Here is a 20002-nt window from a genome sequence, read left to right as displayed (position 1 = left end):
GGAACGCACTTAACTACTGCTTTTGGGGTGTACTTCTGAATAGATTCTGCAAGCATTTTGTCTGCGGTATAGTACTGAGCATACTGATTCAAATTGATTTCCTGGAAGAAATCTACCTTGCACTTGCCACACTCAAAATGGAAACTAACCTGAATTTTTTGTCATATTAGTGGTGCCATAAAAAGCCATTCTGAGGTATGGTAAGCAACGTCTTTGTAAAATAAGGAGAATATTAAATTCTAAATCGGTAAGGTGCACATGCCATATTTTTTTTCTATTATAATGTTTAACTTGTACTGTTCTCACTCTTGTACTAGTTCTTTCTTGAATGTGTCATAAATAAAGCAGATGTAACTGAATATATTGTCTTTGTAGTCCATCTTACTTACTACATTAAGCTTGGTTTGGCTTCCACTGGTCATAAGCTCTTCCTCTGATACTTTACTAAAATTGTCCAGATAATGGTCTGATATTGTATGAGACAGATCTTCAAAAGAGTATTCCTTTTCTTGGCACAATTTGATTTCATCTAAGAGCTTTGATAATTCTCCAGTCACAGCTTCACCTTTAAAGACAGACACATCATTAGTCAATAATTAGAACACCAAGAGTAATTTATGTCTAAAAAGGAAATGCACATTCTTTAAATTTTACTGAGTATCTGTTATATTCCATGCCTTATCATCTAAACAGTGATCTTCATTCACAATTCTCCCCCCAAAAATAATGGCTTCTCATTCCAGAATGGGAATTACTGGCAGTAATCTACATATTTCTGCATTCTCCTACATCTTGCATTTAATTAGGATTAATTACAATATATACTTACCATTTCTCTGTTTTCTAATCCCAAAAAATGGCTAGAAATAGCCACTATCAAAGAATACAAAACTAATTCAGGAAAGGAAGTTTCTAAAAATACACAAATGAGCATGCCATACTCTGCATCAGGTTCACGTTCACTGCTGTGATCAATTAACACACTATACAGGTTCCATAAACTGTAAGTAGGTTGGAACTGAGATTCTGAGAATGCACACCTGTCCCATAAAAGTAACTATGTTTTATAAACAGTTCCTACTCACTTTCCCAGGACTAAATGGAATGCTGGAAGGATATACTGGGCAAAACCTAGAAATTTAGCACATATCCCCCTATAGCAGTCTATCAAAAATCCATGTTTAATGCATTCTGCATTGTGTTTCATGTTTTCTCTTCATCAGATTTCTTTAGCTAAGAAATCTACCACCACAGACAATGGGCTTTATATGACTATATTAAGGTCAACTATTTGGTAGTAATAAGCACTAGAATCACATTGAATGCTAACCTTTTATTTACTCATTACTGAAAAAATAATTATTTCTGCATGACAAAAGTAGAATTGCAAGGATGTTGTACCTCTAAGTGTACACTAATTGTCTGGCTGATTGCTGTCAGAACAAAAATACATAAAAGTCAAATTTTGACTATTTCTTTCGATGAAGGTACTAATTAAGGTCTCACTTCTTTATCTAGTTACCTATTTCCATAAAAGGTCAAGAGGATAATTGATATTGCCATCCCTCTTCCAAATTTGGTTTAAAATATTTGAAATTAGATTGTCACAGAACAGCAGACAGATGGGAAGGACAATCAAGTACAACTTGTGGGACAAATACAACTTCTTTCCTTTAGAATTGTTACACAAAAGACAAGCAAAAGCCAGCTAGCATATTTTACAGTACTTATACCTTGAAAGTGGAAACAGCAGTGTGAGATCATGATCTTATCACTAAATTAAAAATATTTTAAAAATATTTACTACTTAATATCAGGACAGACATTTCTATTGCATAAGATAGTTGAGTTAATGATTCTACTAATCTCAAAGGAACTATTTATCTTCATACACCACATGTGCTAAGTACCCCAAAGGGAAACACAAATGGAACTAGAGCATTTGTTTACTATCATCATGAACATCGTAGTCTGGCATGCAGCAGTGAGCTTAGTTTTATCATGAATGAAAACTCTCCCCTTAAATGTGTTCAAAAAGAACCCCAAAGCAACAACTATAAAAACAAAAACCATATACACAATGAAAATCAAAGCAAGGCTTAGTTACTTGCCAGCAGTCAGTTACATTTACTTTGGATAATTACAGAAGGCAGAAGTCAGGTTTAGTTCTACAGGAAGATGACTTTCGTGGAAGAGCAGGATGGCACCACACATGAAATGCCGTATTTAAGTGGCTGTTGCGTGTAAAGGGTGAATCAGAACACAAGACGAAAGCACATGCACAACAGTGGTAGACATGGTATTTGAAAGATTTTTTAAAAGATGAATGGAAGAGCAGTACACTAATGATCCTTGAAAGAGGCATCCAAATGGAAAAATTGGAATAGGTACTCACTGAGAAAGATAAATTCAATCTAACTTGAATGTGAACAATGCCTGCAGAGTATTTAGACACATCTATCATCCTCTTATTTTATTTGATTATGAAATTTGTAAGGTCAGATAGAGGATCTTAAATCTTTTTAATTTAATGTAATACATTGTAATCCATCAGTGACTTGGCCTTTCTGAGAATATAGTTCTTTGCTTTCTTATATGAAGGATTACAGTGGATTACTATTACAGAGTAGTCAAGATAGGTAATTCACGGTGGAAAAAAAGGCTTCTCAATATCAATAACTTCCTTAATCTCTCTTTTTCATTTTGCATGTTTGTATAAATGTGTCTGCAATATAATTTTAATATTAAAAGAGAAGTTCAGTACATCTTCTGCATTCACAGAGTACATGTATTTACTTTTAGCCTTTGGAGACGGAGGAACTTCTGGGGACAAAATGCAAGACTGAAGTTCTGCGCATTCCAGTGGGCGTTCCTCTGAAATACTTGCATTTCCTGTTTCCATATACTCTGCAATTTAAAGATACACATACACTTAAACTCCTGAATTAAGGGGGTTTATTCCAATCAAAAGTATATTTGCTGCTTCTTTTTTTAATTAAAGCCCTTCCAATTTTTTTCATATTACAACCTTGAAATGATTTGTAAATACTGCTGCAAGGCAATCTTGTATTGAAATTATTACAAAACACTGTAACGGCCAGTTCTTTAATCTGCTAAAACTGTTACAGAAATCTCATTGTAGGAGTAATGAGTTGTGACTATCCCTGTTTTTCCTGTCTCCTTGAAATCTCTATGTAACTGTGCAGTTCTATTATTGCTGTTGAAAGAGGTTTTTCATTCTAAATTCATGAAGAGTTTTTAATCAAGATACTTGGGATGTTCATAGTATTGATGTATTGATACTGTTAAGAAAATCAAATATTCTGCTTGCAGCACAGACACAGTACGAGATAAAAAAAACAATGTAATCTCAAAAATGCAGTTAAAACTATAAATCCAAAAAGCAATGTTCTAAATTTTTGTGATTTCCTTCTTAAAATTTCCCTCCTCCTAGTTTTGTGATAATGTTTATAAACACAGAAAAACATGGAGCTATGAACATGCTAAATTCCAATTCTGTTACTTTTATTTTTGTGTAAATACATACATTTTCATGTATTTTTGTACACAAGCTAACTCAATGGAACGTCAAGAACTTAATGAATGTTATTGTAGGGCAAATACTAAATAATTAATTACTGCGACAATAGTGGGGTTTTTTTCCCCAGTAGACTGACTGATTCTCAGTTCAGGCAGTTATTCTGCATCTGCATTTTTTTGATTTTCTGAAGTTGCTTAAACAAGTTCTTTCTAATACCAGATAGTAAATGCAACAGTCTATATTGCAACACATACAAAAACTACAATAACTGTTTTCATCAATATCACGCTGAAGGACTAAGGAGTTTCTGGTAAGTGAAATCTCCCTGATTTAATTTCTACAGTGCACTTGTTTAGCTTACTGTTATTCCTGATTAAATAACAAATTCCCAAACTCAAACACAATCTGTGATAAAAAAGACATCCAAGAAAATGAAATTGGAAATAGCAGAGAACAGCAGACAGTTTCAGAAATGCTTTGCAGGTTGTTGGTTGTTTTTTTTAAAGAATGTATGACTTGGAAATATCATATATTAAGTCTGATGGCTGGCAATGGTCCTCTTGATAATCTCTCATACATTTCCTCATATGAAAATGGGCACTGTTATTTCTTTGTGTAGTGCTGAAAGCAAAGAAGCAAAGATGAGCTGTAAGGGGCTATGAGAAAGTCAGCAGCATGACAAAATGCTCTGGAACGTTTTCCAGCTCTGTCAGTGACATTATTTGTCAAGTTGATGGAAGAGAAGTAAAAAAGGAGCTAGACCCAAAGAAAAATAAAACAAAAAGAGGAATTTACATCTTAAATATTTGCTTGATAGTTGTGCAACTGTCCAGAAGCAAACCTAAAATTATGTTCTACCAGGTGCAAGTGTTGAAATTATTGAATCAATACAGGTATTATTATGAAAAGAAATGCAAGGGAGATTGTAAAGGACTTTATCCTTGCTGACAAATATTCATAGAAGATTGTGTTTTAAAATAATACTTAATTTTTATTTTTAGTCAGGCCCCATTTCCAGACCAATGCACTTAATATGCAGAAGGGTAGGTCTGAGGAGGAAATCGTTAAATTCAACATAAGTCTTATAAATACTTACTTCACAAAATGAAAAGTTTCTTCCAGAAAACCTCTATAAAAGGCTCAGCACAAAATATGGTGTAGAGGGTCAGAACAGGCCAGCGACATGCAATCCTTGTAAGACTGCAACCCTTAAAACTTTGCGCTTCCAGGGGACTTCTGCCCCTAACTTGGTTTTATACTATTGAATATTGTACCAGATATGCAGAAGACAGAGACACAAACTCAATTGTGAGAGACTTATAGTCTAGGTAAATGCATACTCATCCATAATACTAACAGACGTAGAACAGGCGATCTACGTCAAGAGCCAAAGACAAAGTACCCATGAGCAGTGGATGCTTTCACCAGCAATCAAGTTCTATTTACCTGCAGCTGACCAGAAATTAATCTTCAAAGCCTAATTAATCTTATTGAAAAAGATGATCCAGTCACCATTGTTTGCTTTGCCTGTGGTATACTTGAGATACTGCTCTGACTTCTATCACTTTCCTCAAAAAAAAAAAAACCCAAACAGAAAGATCATTCAAAACAAAACCAAACTTCATCAATTATTCCACTTAATGACTAGAACAATTTCTCTAACTGTGGTCTCCCAGAGCATATAGAAAAGCCTGTCACTCTTATGATAGGGGAGAGTAAAGGCTGTTTAGGACAGGACCTGTTATAGTCATGATGCTTCCTTCGCCAGCTTACTGGCATCCTATTCCATGTTTCAAAGACAGTAAGCATGACCAACATGTAACAGTTGATGGAAGCATATATTAATGCACACTTCAGAGATGTTTCCTCACTGTAGTGCTTTGGAAAGAATGGATTATTTCACTTCTGTTGACTCAAACAGCAGTTTACAGTTCAGTGAATACTAAGGATCTCGAGAACTTCATCTTTTTAGCTGCACTTTTTTCTAGTTATTTGATTTTAACATAGCCCCATTCAATCAAAAAAAGGCTCCATGTCCAAAAAGTAATAGCATAAAAGTGGTCACATAGTGGTAGAAATAAGAGCAGGGAGGAATATGAATCCAAGTGACATGTATAGGAGAGTTCAACCAGCTGGAACACCAGCCTTCTCAGTTTATGTAACACCTGTTTGGACAAAATCAAGCAAAAGGGAAAGCATTAACATGCAAGCAGGGAGACACAGCTGCCTTTCTGCAGAGTGGTCAGAGTGAGGAAGGTCAACCATGAAGAGAACATGGCCCAGCCCAGCTGGAGCTACAGCTGAACTTTCAGGAGCAGCAAAAGCTCAGGCTTGCTTGAGACTCAGCTCCTCTAGGTCCTCATTCCTCAGGGAGGTGAGAGGGTCAAGATTTTTCTTTGTTTATAAACATTGGCTTTTAGAGTAATGGCTACATTAGCCTCAAAGAAAGAGCTTTATACTTTTCCTTTCAACAGAAAAACACAAAAAACCCTCCTTTTTTTTTTTTTTAGGTGACATGAGTTTCCTTAGTTTCCTTTCATTTTTAGAGTCTAGCTTGGCCATGACATTGGGTGAATTCTAATAGAGTTCCGCTCTAGAATGACTTCCCCTAAAGAGACCAAAAGGCTTTTTAAACTCTAAAAACCAAAAATTCACTTAGAATAAAATTCTTAACACTCACCTTTTCAAACAAAAATATCTCCAAGTAACTAGATCGGTGGAATAAAACTTGTTTAGAAAACACTCCTCTACACAACTGACATCCATGTAAGGAAATCTTTACTTCTCCTTCACATCATGTTTTCCTGAAGGGCAGTAAACTTCAGAGCACCCTCTGTCCTCCATGGAGCTCTGAAGTCCTAACTCTACCCCCTGAGCTATCTAAAAGCTTCTCCTAAAACAGCTTACTTTCTCCTCTAGAACCAGCCCATCTGAGGCTGTGTGACCTAATTCCTCTCCTCTTTACAGCAGCAGCAGTTAGAGAAAGCCAACTGGTTAACTACCATCAGGTGTGTTAAGGTGATAGGCTTTAGTTAAGTAAAATAGAGGCTGGGTTTGATTTCAGTCTCCCAAATTTCAAAGTATAATTTTGAATTACTCAATTTTAGCTTCAAAGGATAATTTTGAGTGACTCAAGTTTAACTTAATCCCAGAGAAACCTGAAATCAGTATTGTAACATAAGGTGACTTTTATGCACATATTCAGGGAAGACAGATAGACATAAGTGCCCAAGCACTGCTATGATCCTGAGATAGGTAAGGGTCCAGCTAAATTTTCAGTCCCCAAAACAACATAGTTACTATTCTAAAACTTTTGCATGATAATCTATAAAAGGAGCTGAGAAGGCCTCAAAAAAACCCAAAGGGGGATTGAGATCCCAATCCTTTTCATTTCACACAGCTGTAATTAAATCCTTGACTAGAAACCTATTCCATCCTTCCAGGGATGCTAGCCTCTTGCAGTCAAGGGAAAAGAAGATGTACTTGTTCACAGAAAGAGAGGGAGAGAAAGAGAGAATGAGAATACACAAGAGAAAGCCAGTGCTAATGACACCAAAGCTATTTAGAGAGTTCTGCAGCTGCTTATGCATTTTCCATTGTGAGTAATTCAGTAATATGTACAAACAATGTTAGGTTCTTAAGCAGTTTCAGCAGAAGAGAGAGGAAACAGCTTTCTATTATGTCTCCCTCCATACTGTCTATGCAGCAGAGCTTATTGTGCCTTCCTGGGTCTCGTGTCATTTTTCATGTGTTTATCTACTATCTTCTTTTATCATAATAACAAGAATTCTGCTTCCAGAAATAGTAAAAGAGAAAGATTCTAATTGAGAGCATAGTGGGCTGTGGAGAAAGAGTCGAAAGATGGTATAGCATGCACCTGCGTCATGTTCACATGTGCTAAAACTAAAACACAGCTGGTCGGTTTAATTTTAGGCCTACTAGCCTTGGCAACATCCCTTTTATCTTCAATGCCTAATTATAAAGCCCTAAGTGCCAATACTGTTAACTGCTTCAGCACTGAATGCTGTTGTTACACTGCATCCATGAAGTGCATCCAGTAGACTGGCCTTGGCACAATATCCTAATTCTCGGTTCTTTGGGTACATAATGCCTAGAGAGCTATTTCTTCTCCACGACATTAAAAATATAAACTGTAATAAGTATTTTTTATTGATTTCAGTGCAACTCAGACCTGAGAAAGACACAGAAAATGATGGGATGTGTATGAAAGACAAAGAATTAAAACCTGAACTGTAAATTCTAATAATTCTGTCTATAATTAACAGGCAGTAAAAGTTTAGCTGGTGCAGAGCTTACTCAGCCTTTTACATGTTGCTCTTTAAAATTATTTTGTTATTTATTTTCCTTCTATCAGATAGTGTGCCAAAGTCTCCAAAAAGACAGCAGTCTTTGAAAACACAGAAAAAGACCCTTTTTCCAGACCCTTCAATTACTATTTTCTCAGGACACTGAGAAAAGATGTAAAGATGACAAAAGTGCTAGGATCACTTCTAAAATGTCACTGGCAAAAGGTTTTGTTTCTTTTAAGCTATAATCTCTAAAAAATAGTTTTCTAAATATTATTTTTAAAAGGGAGAATACCAGTAGAAGCTTCTATCTGCAATTCTTAAATTCTGGAGGCCTTGTTCACAGTCCAGTCTGTAGTGGACACAGTCCTGTAGCTTTTACTATCAGCTGAACAGATTTTGTAGTACTGCCTGCATGAACTGCCTCTAAAGACATAAATTTCTTCTCTTTCAAAGACATTTCTCATAAATACCTTCAACACCAACTCATTTTCTTTCAAAACTTTTTTTACAACTCTGATATCCATCTGCATATAGGACAGAACACTACATATCAGGCCCATCAGTTATACCTGTCTTGTTAATTCCTCGTCAGTTTCTGCCCGTCCATTTATATGTATCTTCCAGTTGTTGTTTTGTAGTTTGAAAACTAATGTTTTGTGGCAGGGCCAAATATTATGGACGTTAATACTATAAACTGCACGGTAACATAACAATGCAAGGGGGAAACTGCAAAAATAAATGAGAATGCTAGGTGTTAAAATCTTACTCTATCCTGGCAAAAAGGTGAAAGAATCAATGCAATGCAATTTTGTCTGCATAAAGAACAAAAAATTGGAAGAAACTTACGAAATCCAGTCAGTAATTGTCTGATGTCATTTGTTTAATTTCTTTTTCCTCTATGTCTGTATGGAGACAAGTAAGCTTCTCTAAACAGTCATCTCAAAACAGGAGCTTTAACAAGAATGTATTTGGAAGCCACTAACTTTCTTAGCAATTGCCCTTTCTTTGCATGGACTTCGTTACCACTGAAGTCAGTCAGTTACAGTAAATTCAGGTTTCCCGAAATCCAAGTGCTTCACTGATTTTTCAGTGACAAGAAGATAAATGCCTATAATTCACTGAACAATATACTCAACTGGCTTTTTAGAGGAAAGAAGGTCTATTGTATCATCAGTAGTGCTAGTACTGACGCTCTTGATTTTGTTTTAACTTAAGCTCAGAGTTCAAACTTTGAGAGTTAAAGCTTCAATGAGCCCTTTGCTGATGAAAAAGAAAGTAGGCTCACAAGGGAGTTCTAAAGGGGCTCCTTGAGTCTTCTTAAGACTCAGAATAGCACCTTTGTAAACATTTTCCACCCTTGCACATCACTTCTGACTGTAAGGTAGACAGAGCAAAAAGACCCAGCTACTCATATCAGGCACAGTTTTGTCATGCTAACGCAGTCTGAAACTACTAAGCAGTTTTCCTTATACTTTCAAGGCACATATGTGAAAAAGGATTACATGTCAAAGTATCAAAAAGCCTTGAAATTGACATATTTCTTTTGTTGTGGTGGAAACTAAGGGTGAGTGCTCATCCATCAACATGACAAACTCTTGAGAAGGGTTTGGGTGCTTTATTTTTCATAGCACACGAATACTTTGAAGAAACTTTGTTAATGGAGCAGAGACTTTAAGGTTATCACAGGTGAAAACAGAACAATACAGGGGTACTAAAATGAAGATTAGTTTAGTTGGTGATGGGCATTATAGTGAATCTTAGATTAAAGTCTGAAGGATAATTGATTTTGTTGTCTGACCAAGTAGAAACTGTGACTGACCCTTTTCTTTCCTGAAGAATTTTCAGTATGATATTAACCTCTTTTCCTCTGTGTAGTGGTATGTAGCTCAGTGAGGACATAAAGGCTGAAGTTTCACCATTTAGAATGAGTCAAATTAGGAACTGCCTTCTGCTGATAGGGGGAAGTCCTACTTACCCATACCATCGTTCCCACTTTTTGATGCATGTCTGCCAATTACCTGGACAGAGCTGAGACTCAAACCACATAGGGTGCAAGTTCATTAAACCAAACAAATAGATATTTATATAATTATAATATTATTTTTATTATTGTTATACACTATTAAAAACATATTGTCTATATTACTGGTTCATGAACTTAAATTGATCACTTTTCAGTCTCCTGTAAGCAGGAAATACGGAAGGAAACTGTAATTGGAAGTAACGGAGGAGGAAGGAGGGGAATAAAGGAAAGGGGAAAAAAATAAGATAGAGGGAGAGAGTGAAACCTCAAGGCAGCCTGTTGATTCAGTTCATCTATAACATGAATTTTCTCTTTAAGAGAATACCTCTCCTCCAGCTATTACAGGAGATTTGGGCCAGCATCTCAATGGAAAATTTTACTGAAGCTGGCTAATAAGTTTGGAAAATGTTCAGAAAACAAAAATTGAAGAGCACGGTGCAGCCACATGACCTCATTTTCTCTAGGAAATATTCTTATGAAAGATGGTTATGCAGGAGACTGAGGCATGAGCTAGTTCATATGTAGAACCAACACTGAACTGATTAAACGGTAGGAATAAAGATAGGAATATTCAATACAGGTGGAAATGCAGCAGTGATGCCTGCAGGGAACTCCTCTGTCAAACACAGTTAATGAAAGACTAATCTGAAAATGCAGGGAACAAATTCCATAGAAGAGGAGGAATAATGTTTAACACTGAGTTATGTACTAGCTCATGTTTCACTCTACTGCTATCTTCTGGAGTGAAAAATTGAAGTAAACAATGAAGTCTAATCAGTCTTACACCGTGAACATAACACGAGGTATGACAACAAATGTATGTATAACAAAGTTATATTATTTCCGCTGTAATGACAAGACTTACTGCCTGGTTTGGTGGGTTTTTTTGTAATTTTAAGGAAAATAAGAAAAACATAATGAAATGTTTGGAAGATCTGTTATCATCTTTCATTCATAGTTGTTATTTATGAACAAATCAAGATTTCAATTGCAGTTTCCCATCACAATGTAATGGAACTGCAATGAAATATTACTTGTTACTTTGTAGTGAAGAATGTACAGACTGACACACCATGCTAATGTTTATTGTCTGAAAAAAAGAAAGGCTTTACTCCTTACAAATGCAGATATTCAGCCACTCATTTCTGTGTATGTAGCAAATGAGAATTTTGTCTTTTTAATTCAAAAGACTACTCTTTTGTATAAATATTTCAAGAGTAGAAGTTACTATATATCTTAATATTCCTCCATGCTATTCTGCTTTGTCTTTAACAAATGTATAATTGAATACAACTTACCTTGAAGTAGAGCCGCAATTTGGAGGGACTGCTGAGATGGATGTTCTTTGAGAATATCTAAAACAGTTCTACCCAAACTGTCCTTTATGTTGGTATCAATTCCTGAAAAAGAAAATGATCTGTGGTGGAATTTTTAATCCCAAGTACTTTGGAATATAAATGTGGTATATCAGACTCAATTATCTGCAAATTGAATGTAAGCGGTTTTACAACTGCAGCAGATTAACAGCTGTGTTATAGTTGAAGTATAGCATCCATTTAGAGCTTGAGTTGCCTAAAATTCACATGCTGACATGGATTGTTTTTATGTTTCTGAAAATCATGGGGATATAAAGTAAGTGTCTTAAACCCAACTTGTGAATATTTGAAAAGACTGTTCCTAAGAAACAGCCATCCCGAAAATAGTACGTTAAAAAATCAAGAAATCCTTTGAATATTTTTCCTACATTTTTGGATTCTAATTCTCTCTAAACTGCTCTGATTCATTGGGGATATTTTATTTCATAGTACCAGTGTGTGTTTTGAAAGCAATACTGAAAAAGTTACTAACCTTAAAAGTTTTGGACTTCACAGTGACATGTTCAAAATTCATGCTCTGAGTACAACAAAATTCCCATAAGGGCTCTGTAAACAGCCAAAGCATTTCCTCAAAGACTATTCAGACTATCGACAAAGTAATTGTTTGGCTCAAAAAGGGAGCATAACCACAATGAATCTGAGGCTTCTCCTCGATAGGTTTCAGAGAACCTGCTGTACATGATACTGCATGACATTTTGTCTTGTAGGGGCTGCTTTAGAAATGTCAGCCTTATGGTAGAAGACTGAAGTGGGGTTTTCTTTTAGTTTAAATTTACTTTCATAAAAAGTAAAGACATGAAAGGTCCTAGCAAACAGAATAAGATTCTTCCTGGAAAACCAAACAGAGGAACTCAGAGGAAGTAAGATTTATAAGGATGTTCTGGGAGCATGGATGGATTTCTCTCCTCACCAAAAAAGGCTGCAATTCTCACTTCCTGGCCTGACAGAGTTTCCTAATTTGTTTTGTGAGAAAGAGATATTTATTTTCTTACTGAAAATAAAGCCAAAATATTTATGGGCTAATTAGCAATGGCACATGATTTTCATAGGCCAGACACACCAACTTACACTTTTATTTGCAGTAGCTACTTAAAACAATTTCTGAGTCTTTTTTTGAAGCAGAATTAGAAAAAAATGGATTCTTATCTAAGAAAAAGGTAGAAGGTGGAGAGTGCTGCAGAAGTGCAGAGCATTTGGTGTTGAAGGAGTCAACAATGAAGATTCTACTATCTTATACAACTGTACTCTGCAGAAGTTATAATGTGTGTGTGCTAATCTATAAGAGACATCCTTTATCTATGGTCTAAAGGCTTTCTGTGTTTGTGATTTTCTCCAGTTCTTTTTTTTAGGTGAATTACTATAAAGAGGTGATGCCTTTTTTGATGGCAGATGAAGATCCCTTTCTACCTCTTTCTTATTCATCCAAATAGGAAAGCATTTTGGGAGGACTTTTTTTCCTGAAAACAGATCTCAGATCAAGTATGCACGAGCTGAGATTCATATGAGGAGCTATGAGTAGGACATACTTTCCTTTGCAATATATAACTCCACAAACACTGATAATAAAGATCAATGTGATCCCTCAGTGTAATGGAAGTTCACATATCTTAGAGAAGTAATTTCTAGAGATATACTTTTTCATTGGTTTTCTCATTTATCTGTGAAGACAGTTGTTTAGATGAGTAATTTACCTGCAACTCTTATTATGTTGTAGACAAGTTTGTTGGGACTCTATATCCCTGTTCTCCTGTCCTTTCAGGACAAATGTAATTCTCAGAGACATGGTGGCTTCTCTTCAAGCATTCAAAGTTTATCCAGGAAATGAAGAAGCAAGCAGGATGGTGTGTTTGTTAGGAACAGCTAAGTGAAGGAAATAAATGTGACCATGACTCTTCAGCCTCTAGATCAAAGAATATTCTTGGCTGCCTTTCAGAGTGAATTAAAAAAAATTATGTTACCATTTTGTTCTCAGAATACATTTATTCTCAGAATACAGTGGCATATACTGAGTCATGTATGGAATTTCTGAGTCTTAGTGAAAACATTGCTTTTGTTCTCTATGTATGGTAATTTCTTATTCTAAAAGAATACTGCTTTTAGACGAAGTACATGTGATTAGTGTTGCAAAGGCTGAGAAAGATAACAGTAATTTTTAAAAATCAAAAGTTGAGGAGGCACAGACCGGATTAGGAATATGAAGGATATTTGCTCAGTGTTTCTTATAAATCAGATTTACCTGTTTCAAGCAAAATGCGTACTACTTCTACCTTTCCAAAAAGGGCTGCTTCATGTAGTGCGCTCCCTTTTTCTGTCTAGAGAAAAAAAAGTGACATTTAAAATGCTAATTAAAATACAAATTAATTCTTTTGAAAAGAATACATTTAGAAAAGAAATATTTTTCCCCCTCTATTTTATCTAGACATAAAAAAGAATGTGCAAGAACGAATACTATCAGAATTATTTTTTATTATTATTCAAGATGACAACATAAATCCTGCCAGTTCTACTATAAAAATTCATAGCTATATAAGAAAAATATGACAGAGATGTAAAACAACACCCAGTTAACAAGCCTACATTTGTGTAAGATTTCTAAACTGCTGTTTTGAACAATGAAAATCTAGTCAATACTGCAAGTGGAACATAGCAATTCAACAGTCAGCCAGTTATATGTGGACATCTATGCTTAGGTGTTTTAATCCAAAAATGGATCACATCCTAGAAGGTCAATTCAATTGCATGGTGAAAGATGCCCTGGGACATCCCACCTGGCCTCCAGGTGATGTTCCAGTTCATGCTCACGTTTGATCTGCATCATATCTGCCCCATATAGATGTCTTGGATACCCTAAGGCACCTTCAACAACATTAGATGCCTATGAACCTGATAATTGAAATTCTATTTTAGATGCCTGTGAACCTGATTTTGCCGATTTCTGTGACACAAATTTCTGTGTGAATGGACTTTTGCTCAAATAAAATTTATAGTTCTGATAAACAAACTCTCTCTCTTAATAAGCTACTTTTTTGAATCCTTTATACTGCTGATAGTGCAAAATCTGAACAGAATGCCTTTCCATACAATAGCATTAGCGCTGGGTCATGGACTACAAGATCTCACTGAGTATCTGATTCATCTCATCAGTAAATTTGATTTTGAGTCGTTTTTCTTTGTGGGCAAATCTTAAAGGTTTTACTTTCTATATTTTATCCAAATGCATCATTGTGATGCCTGCTATGATAGAAAGACTTTAAAGACTACAAACCCCACCTCACCTGAAATAAAAGAGTGATTACATAGAACCACAGAATCTTAAGGCTTGGAATGGACTGCAAAAGATCATCTAGTCCAACTCCCCTGCAGATCAGGACTTCCTCGAGTAGGTCACACATTCAATCATTATTTATTAGTTGTATCAGAATGCACCAGTGCTACAGTGACACAATGACAGGATATTTAGAAGTGACCAGATATCCTGAGATAGGATTTAGGCAAGCAGTAAGTGTATGTATGTCCTACCAATTGAGCCTGAAAACTGTTGTCTGTAACAAGAACACTCACTTTTTATCTTTTTTCATACTTAGTACATTAATATATAAAGTAGAGCATGTCCAATGTCATTTACATCAGCACATTAGGTATGCTAACAGTGTAATGGAGAGAAGTTAGGAAAGGAATATACATATTAAATACATATCTCAAAACAAATTCTAATTTTTCCATTTTCAGAAGCAGTCCAGATGAACATTCACAGACTTATTATGAACATTCACAGACTTTTTCTGAACAAGAAGACTAAATATTCAGATTTACTTGGAGATGGTTTCAGAATCCTAGACTCCAGTGATACCTACAGAAGTTTTCCAGTAACTGCAGTTGCCTTTAACACTGGATAACTCTGCAATGCTGTTGCAGCCACAGAGGTACATGTAACGTTTCAGGTGCAGCTTAGAAATTTCTGTGACTTAAAAGAGTGCTCAGAAAAATCAGCAATAGCTATAGGTCCAATTACTGAAAAAGGCTTGACATCAGCAATCTTGAAAAAGGCTTTGACACAGCATATTATTCTCTTTGGTATTTGTGTGGATATGACATTTCTTTTGGATTGGTCACATTGATATGAATAAACCTCAAGACTACTGTGAGGACCTGATACTATTAACATAGAGTTCCCCGTCACCAAGGTTGTGAAGTACAACTTTGACTTCAAAAATATTTGACTTTGGAAAGAGGTGGTGAAATTCAAAAGCCACAATGGGATTATCATTTGGCATGGTAACCTGACAGAGAACACCAAAATAGAGGCTCAGTCAATTGATCACTCACTGTTTTGAGAAAGGAGGAATGTCTCTCTCATAGTCACTACAATTGAACATATTCTGTCATACTTGAACATGCGCCAGCAATATGTCCTTGCAGCAAAAAAGCTAACAACATCCTGGGCTGTATTAGGAGATGTGTTGCCAGCAGGTCGAGGAGAGTGATCTTCCCTTCTATTCATTGCTAGTGAAGTCACACCTCACCACACCTGGGCTACTTTGCCCAGTCTGAGCTCTCCAGAAAGGTATAAGATAGATATGGAGCTACTGGAGAGAGTCACTAAGATGACTAAGAAACTGGAGTATCTCTCCTATGACAAAAGGCTGAGGGATGGGGCTGCTTAGCCTAGACAAGAGAAGACTCACAGGAGACCTCATCAACCTGTACAAATATCTGAAGGGAGGGTGTAGAGAAGACTGAGCCAGGCTTGGTGGTGTCCAGTGACAGAAGAGATGATGGGGAAAGTGTGAAACACAGGTGGTTCTGTTTGAACATAAGGAAATATTTCTTGCTGTGCAGATGTCTGAGCCCTGGTACATGTTTGCCTGGGAAGGTCATAAAGTCTCAATCCTTGAAGACATTCAGAAGCTATCTGGACATATCCTGGACAATGTGTTCTAGGTGACCCTACTTGAACTGTGGAGTTGGACCAGATGATTGAATTCCCTTCCAACCTCAACCATTCTGTGAGTCTGCCAAAGATAATAATTAGTGATGTATACAACAACAAGTAAACCTACAGTTCAAATGTTACAGGACACCTCAGCACTTCATTTTAGTTCTACTGAGGATGAACTGCAGAGACAAGAACCAGCTGCATCTTGACTAAAATTGTGGAGATTATTCTGTATTAATATTAATAAGGAAACCATTTTAATGGAAAAAAAAGAGACATATTTTGATGACAACAGCTAAGCTATCTAGAATTCATAGCTGTGGAGTGATCTGGGACTGAGAAAGATTAATATTCTGTCACGCTGAATCAACAGCTTTGAGGACAAGGAAGAGGATCTATCCTGAGAGTCCTCACTTAAGGGGCAGAAAATATCCTGATAGGATAATTGTCAGAACTGGGAGCAGTCAGTCAAAATTCCCCACTGGAGGAAATGCAAGAAGTACTTTCCCAATGAAAGCATACATCTCGTAAGAAGTGTAATGAAAACAAACATGAGAAGAAGAAATTTCCTGTAGACATCTAAGGCAAACATCTGGGGGTAACTTGAGACAGAGAAGATAGTTTTTTAACAATGAACTAATATTCCACTATGCATAAAGGGAGTAGAGAAACTTAAGCCACCTACATACGCAATTCAAAGTGTTATGAGAGGATTCCTAAGCCAAATGCAAATTCATCTCATTTTATACTTTCTTGCTTTCTGCTCTTTTCTACTGTGATATTTTCTGACATATCGGAACATGATCCTGAAATGCTTTACAGGCATTCTGCACTGCTCTGAGTTCTGGAGTAGTCTTTGCTTTACAACTCCAAGCTATCACACAATGTTAATGAATGCCATTTCCCAGAAATAAGATATATATTACAGTCTGTTCAAAAAAGGAATTTGAAAGGCGCATCATATAAACAGTGGAAAGTGTCCACTAAATAGCTGATTTTCTGAACAAGAGGGGAAGTATTACCACAAAACTGAACTAAAAAAGTCTGGGGATAATGGAGATAGAAAGCACACTTGTAAGATGCAGATGTGTAATTCTGTGTGAGATGTCACAAAGATGTATGCTGACGTAAATCTTAAAAGCCCTAGGCAGAATTTCACAGTAATAGTGAATAACTAACAAGTGAATCAGATCCCTCAACCCCAAAACTGCCCAGAAGGCAGAAATGTCCTTTTTACCAGGAAGTTCACTTACCAAGCTCCATTTTAACATAGGGGAAATAATAAGCCTCAGGATGAACAGAGCCAAGAGAAACTCAGAATGGCTGAGTAGATATACAAGTGTATATAAATGTACATGTGGCCTACTACTTGAAAAAAGAAATAATGTTGGGGTTTTTTCCTGCTGCTATGGACCATGCTACACAAATTGTAAGGATGAAAAAATGTAGCATATAATTTATTCAAGACGTGCCAGAGCTTTTAGGTAGATCTTTTTCACTTATAACGATGTTCTTATGAACAAATATACTCATGCATCTATACTACAGAAAGCAAATTTAAGATTTCTAGACAATATTCACTGCTTTACTCCCTGAAGCTTCCATTGCCTTGGATCATACTTTCCTGGCAAGCTAAACACTATCATTATATTTGGAAGCTCTTCAATAGTAATATTTAATAGAAAAATGCTGGATTTTTTTCACTGACACAATGAACTAAAGTCTGCTTGAATTTGCATCAATGGATTATATATTGATTCCCTACCACAAATCTTCTGTATATGAAATATAGAAAACTATAGCACGAATTGTGCTAAGTATCTAATACAAAAAAGTTGTGCCCCAAGAGGTTTACAGCTAAATACAGGTAAAACGTCACAGCTAGACAAATAATGCAAGCAAGGATAGAAGGACATTGTCAGTAGGAACACCAGGATACGTAAATCAACTTAGTGTATGATTTGCAGGCTCACTTAAAAGCATCAAAGATTTTATTAATTACAGATTTTTTTTAAACAAGTGGATATACAAGAGCTTGTAATTAGGTCATTTGTTGTCATTCACAGGCATTTTACTATAGTTTTGATACGGATTTCAGACATAATCTGAAGGAGAGAATGGTAGCTTTGCAAACTGATTTATAGAATATCCTCCATACATAGTGACAGCAAGAAGAACTACAGTGATAAGCAACGGAGATTGCCATCACTATTGGAACAGACAGGAAAGGCAAATAGGGATAAAGTTGAATAAGCAGAAGGGGCCAAGTTTTTTAGGTATCTACAATTACAAAATTGCTCTTTACATGAAACAGACTGACCTGTGCAGTATATAATTTTACTGAGGGCCCAAAATCTATCACTCACCCAAAACCTGTGTATTTTTCATAGGTTTCAATTTAAATGAAAACTTCAAAGCATAAAGAGATGAAGCAGATTTGTATTGCCCACTTCTAAATAATCTCATATGGAAGGGTATTGGATAGACCTGGGAAATGAATAAAATGTGTGATTAATTCAATCAAAAATTAACTGCTATCTATCATTAGCCCAAATATTTGCTAGGATTAAAAATGCTGAGGGAGTACAGAACAGAAAGATAATATGGCTAAAGTAAACCTCCCATTTTAACAAATAAATATTTACAATTACAGAGTGACAGCAGATAGGCTTTTTCTATAATTGTCTCTGAATATTCTCAGAGCTTTTATTGCTGATAAGCTGAATTTACGTAACACATATGAATGAATACAATTTTATTTACCACAAGAGATTATACTTTTTGTATTGTTCTTTCCCAATCTGTGATGCAGAGCAATTTAATTAATATTAAAAGAGCTGAGTTCAGTGTTAAGTAAAAGGCTGATATTGTATGTTCTGATCAGTTTACTAAGCTGCCAGTAATCATCAACAAAGAATTTTTCAGAGGTTATAGAAGTAATAAGTAACAATATGTACACAGCCAACTTGCCAATATGCTAAGATGCTAAATGAAAAGGAACATATTGATGAACAATATGTATAACGGTTAGAAAATTAATAAATTCTATTTCCTTATGGAAAATAGGACAAACACAGAAGAAGCAAGATTACCCAGTGCAAAAAACTAAAGAATGCCTAAGTATAACTAGGAAAATGAAGAATATAAATTACTTACAAGAAATTACACTTTTTTAAAGAAAAAAGGGAGTCTTAGACTTTTAGCGTAGATGGTAAACAGATTGTCATTAGTAAAAGAATCTCTCATTTCAAGACCAGCAAAAATCTATAACTATAGATAGAAATGGCTTAGGAGAATTTACAGTAGTGCTAAAATTATCTAGATTACATAAGAGGAAGAACACATTTCATAAAAGCATTGTGTAATAGTCAACCCTCATGTAACCATGAGTTTGTAAGTTGCCATGACAGAGCTAATAAGAGTAGCAAAATAATTTTACCACTTTTTCACTTTGAAGGCATTTGAGAACATCCATTTTTAATCTTTATATATGTTAAGATTTTCTGGTTTGCTTTGAGTTTTTTATTAAATCTATCTCTTCTTTCCAGCTTCCCGTACTTTTCCTCAAAAGTTGAAAAACATTACTTTAGTGGAAGGATTCATAAATAACAAAAGTGCATGGAATCCAGGTGCAATCTTTCTATATAAAAGGGACTTATGTGTGCAAAGGTGTTTGATTAAATGCACCTAAACCTTAAAATGGTTACAAAATTTAGTCAAAGTTAGCTAAAGTTGACAAGATTTATTAAGTCATCTATTGGTAAAAAATGCTGGGATGCAACTCTAAAATAGATACTACTACATTTGTCTATCTGA

The 20002-nt window shown here is 35.6% G+C and overlaps 1 protein-coding gene across 4 annotated transcripts in view; it reads right to left on the bottom strand.

Moving 5' to 3' along the window:
- ANKS1B (ankyrin repeat and sterile alpha motif domain containing 1B) overlaps positions 1 to 20002 on the bottom strand; it is a 431515-nt gene that overhangs the window by 344409 nt on the left and 67104 nt on the right. For 3 of the 4 annotated variants that reach the window (XM_061988906.1, XM_061988958.1, XM_061988983.1), the window contains exons 5-8: positions 13487 to 13562; positions 11173 to 11274; positions 2797 to 2907; positions 390 to 565 (exon numbers count right to left, since the gene is read on the bottom strand). In XM_061988906.1, coding sequence (XP_061844890.1) covers positions 390 to 565; positions 2797 to 2907; positions 11173 to 11274; positions 13487 to 13562 — 465 coding nt within the window. Of the gene's footprint in view, positions 1 to 389; positions 566 to 2796; positions 2908 to 11172; positions 11275 to 13486; positions 13563 to 18552; positions 18674 to 20002 lie in introns of all 4 variants that reach the window. The other variant, XM_061989065.1, reaches the window with a different exon arrangement.

This window comes from Colius striatus, chromosome 1 (genome assembly GCF_028858725.1).
Source record: "Colius striatus isolate bColStr4 chromosome 1, bColStr4.1.hap1, whole genome shotgun sequence".
NCBI classification, from domain to species: Eukaryota; Metazoa; Chordata; class Aves; order Coliiformes; family Coliidae; genus Colius; species Colius striatus.
The sequence above is the reverse complement of the archived record's forward strand: the minus strand, read 5'-3'. Positions and strand labels throughout refer to the sequence as shown.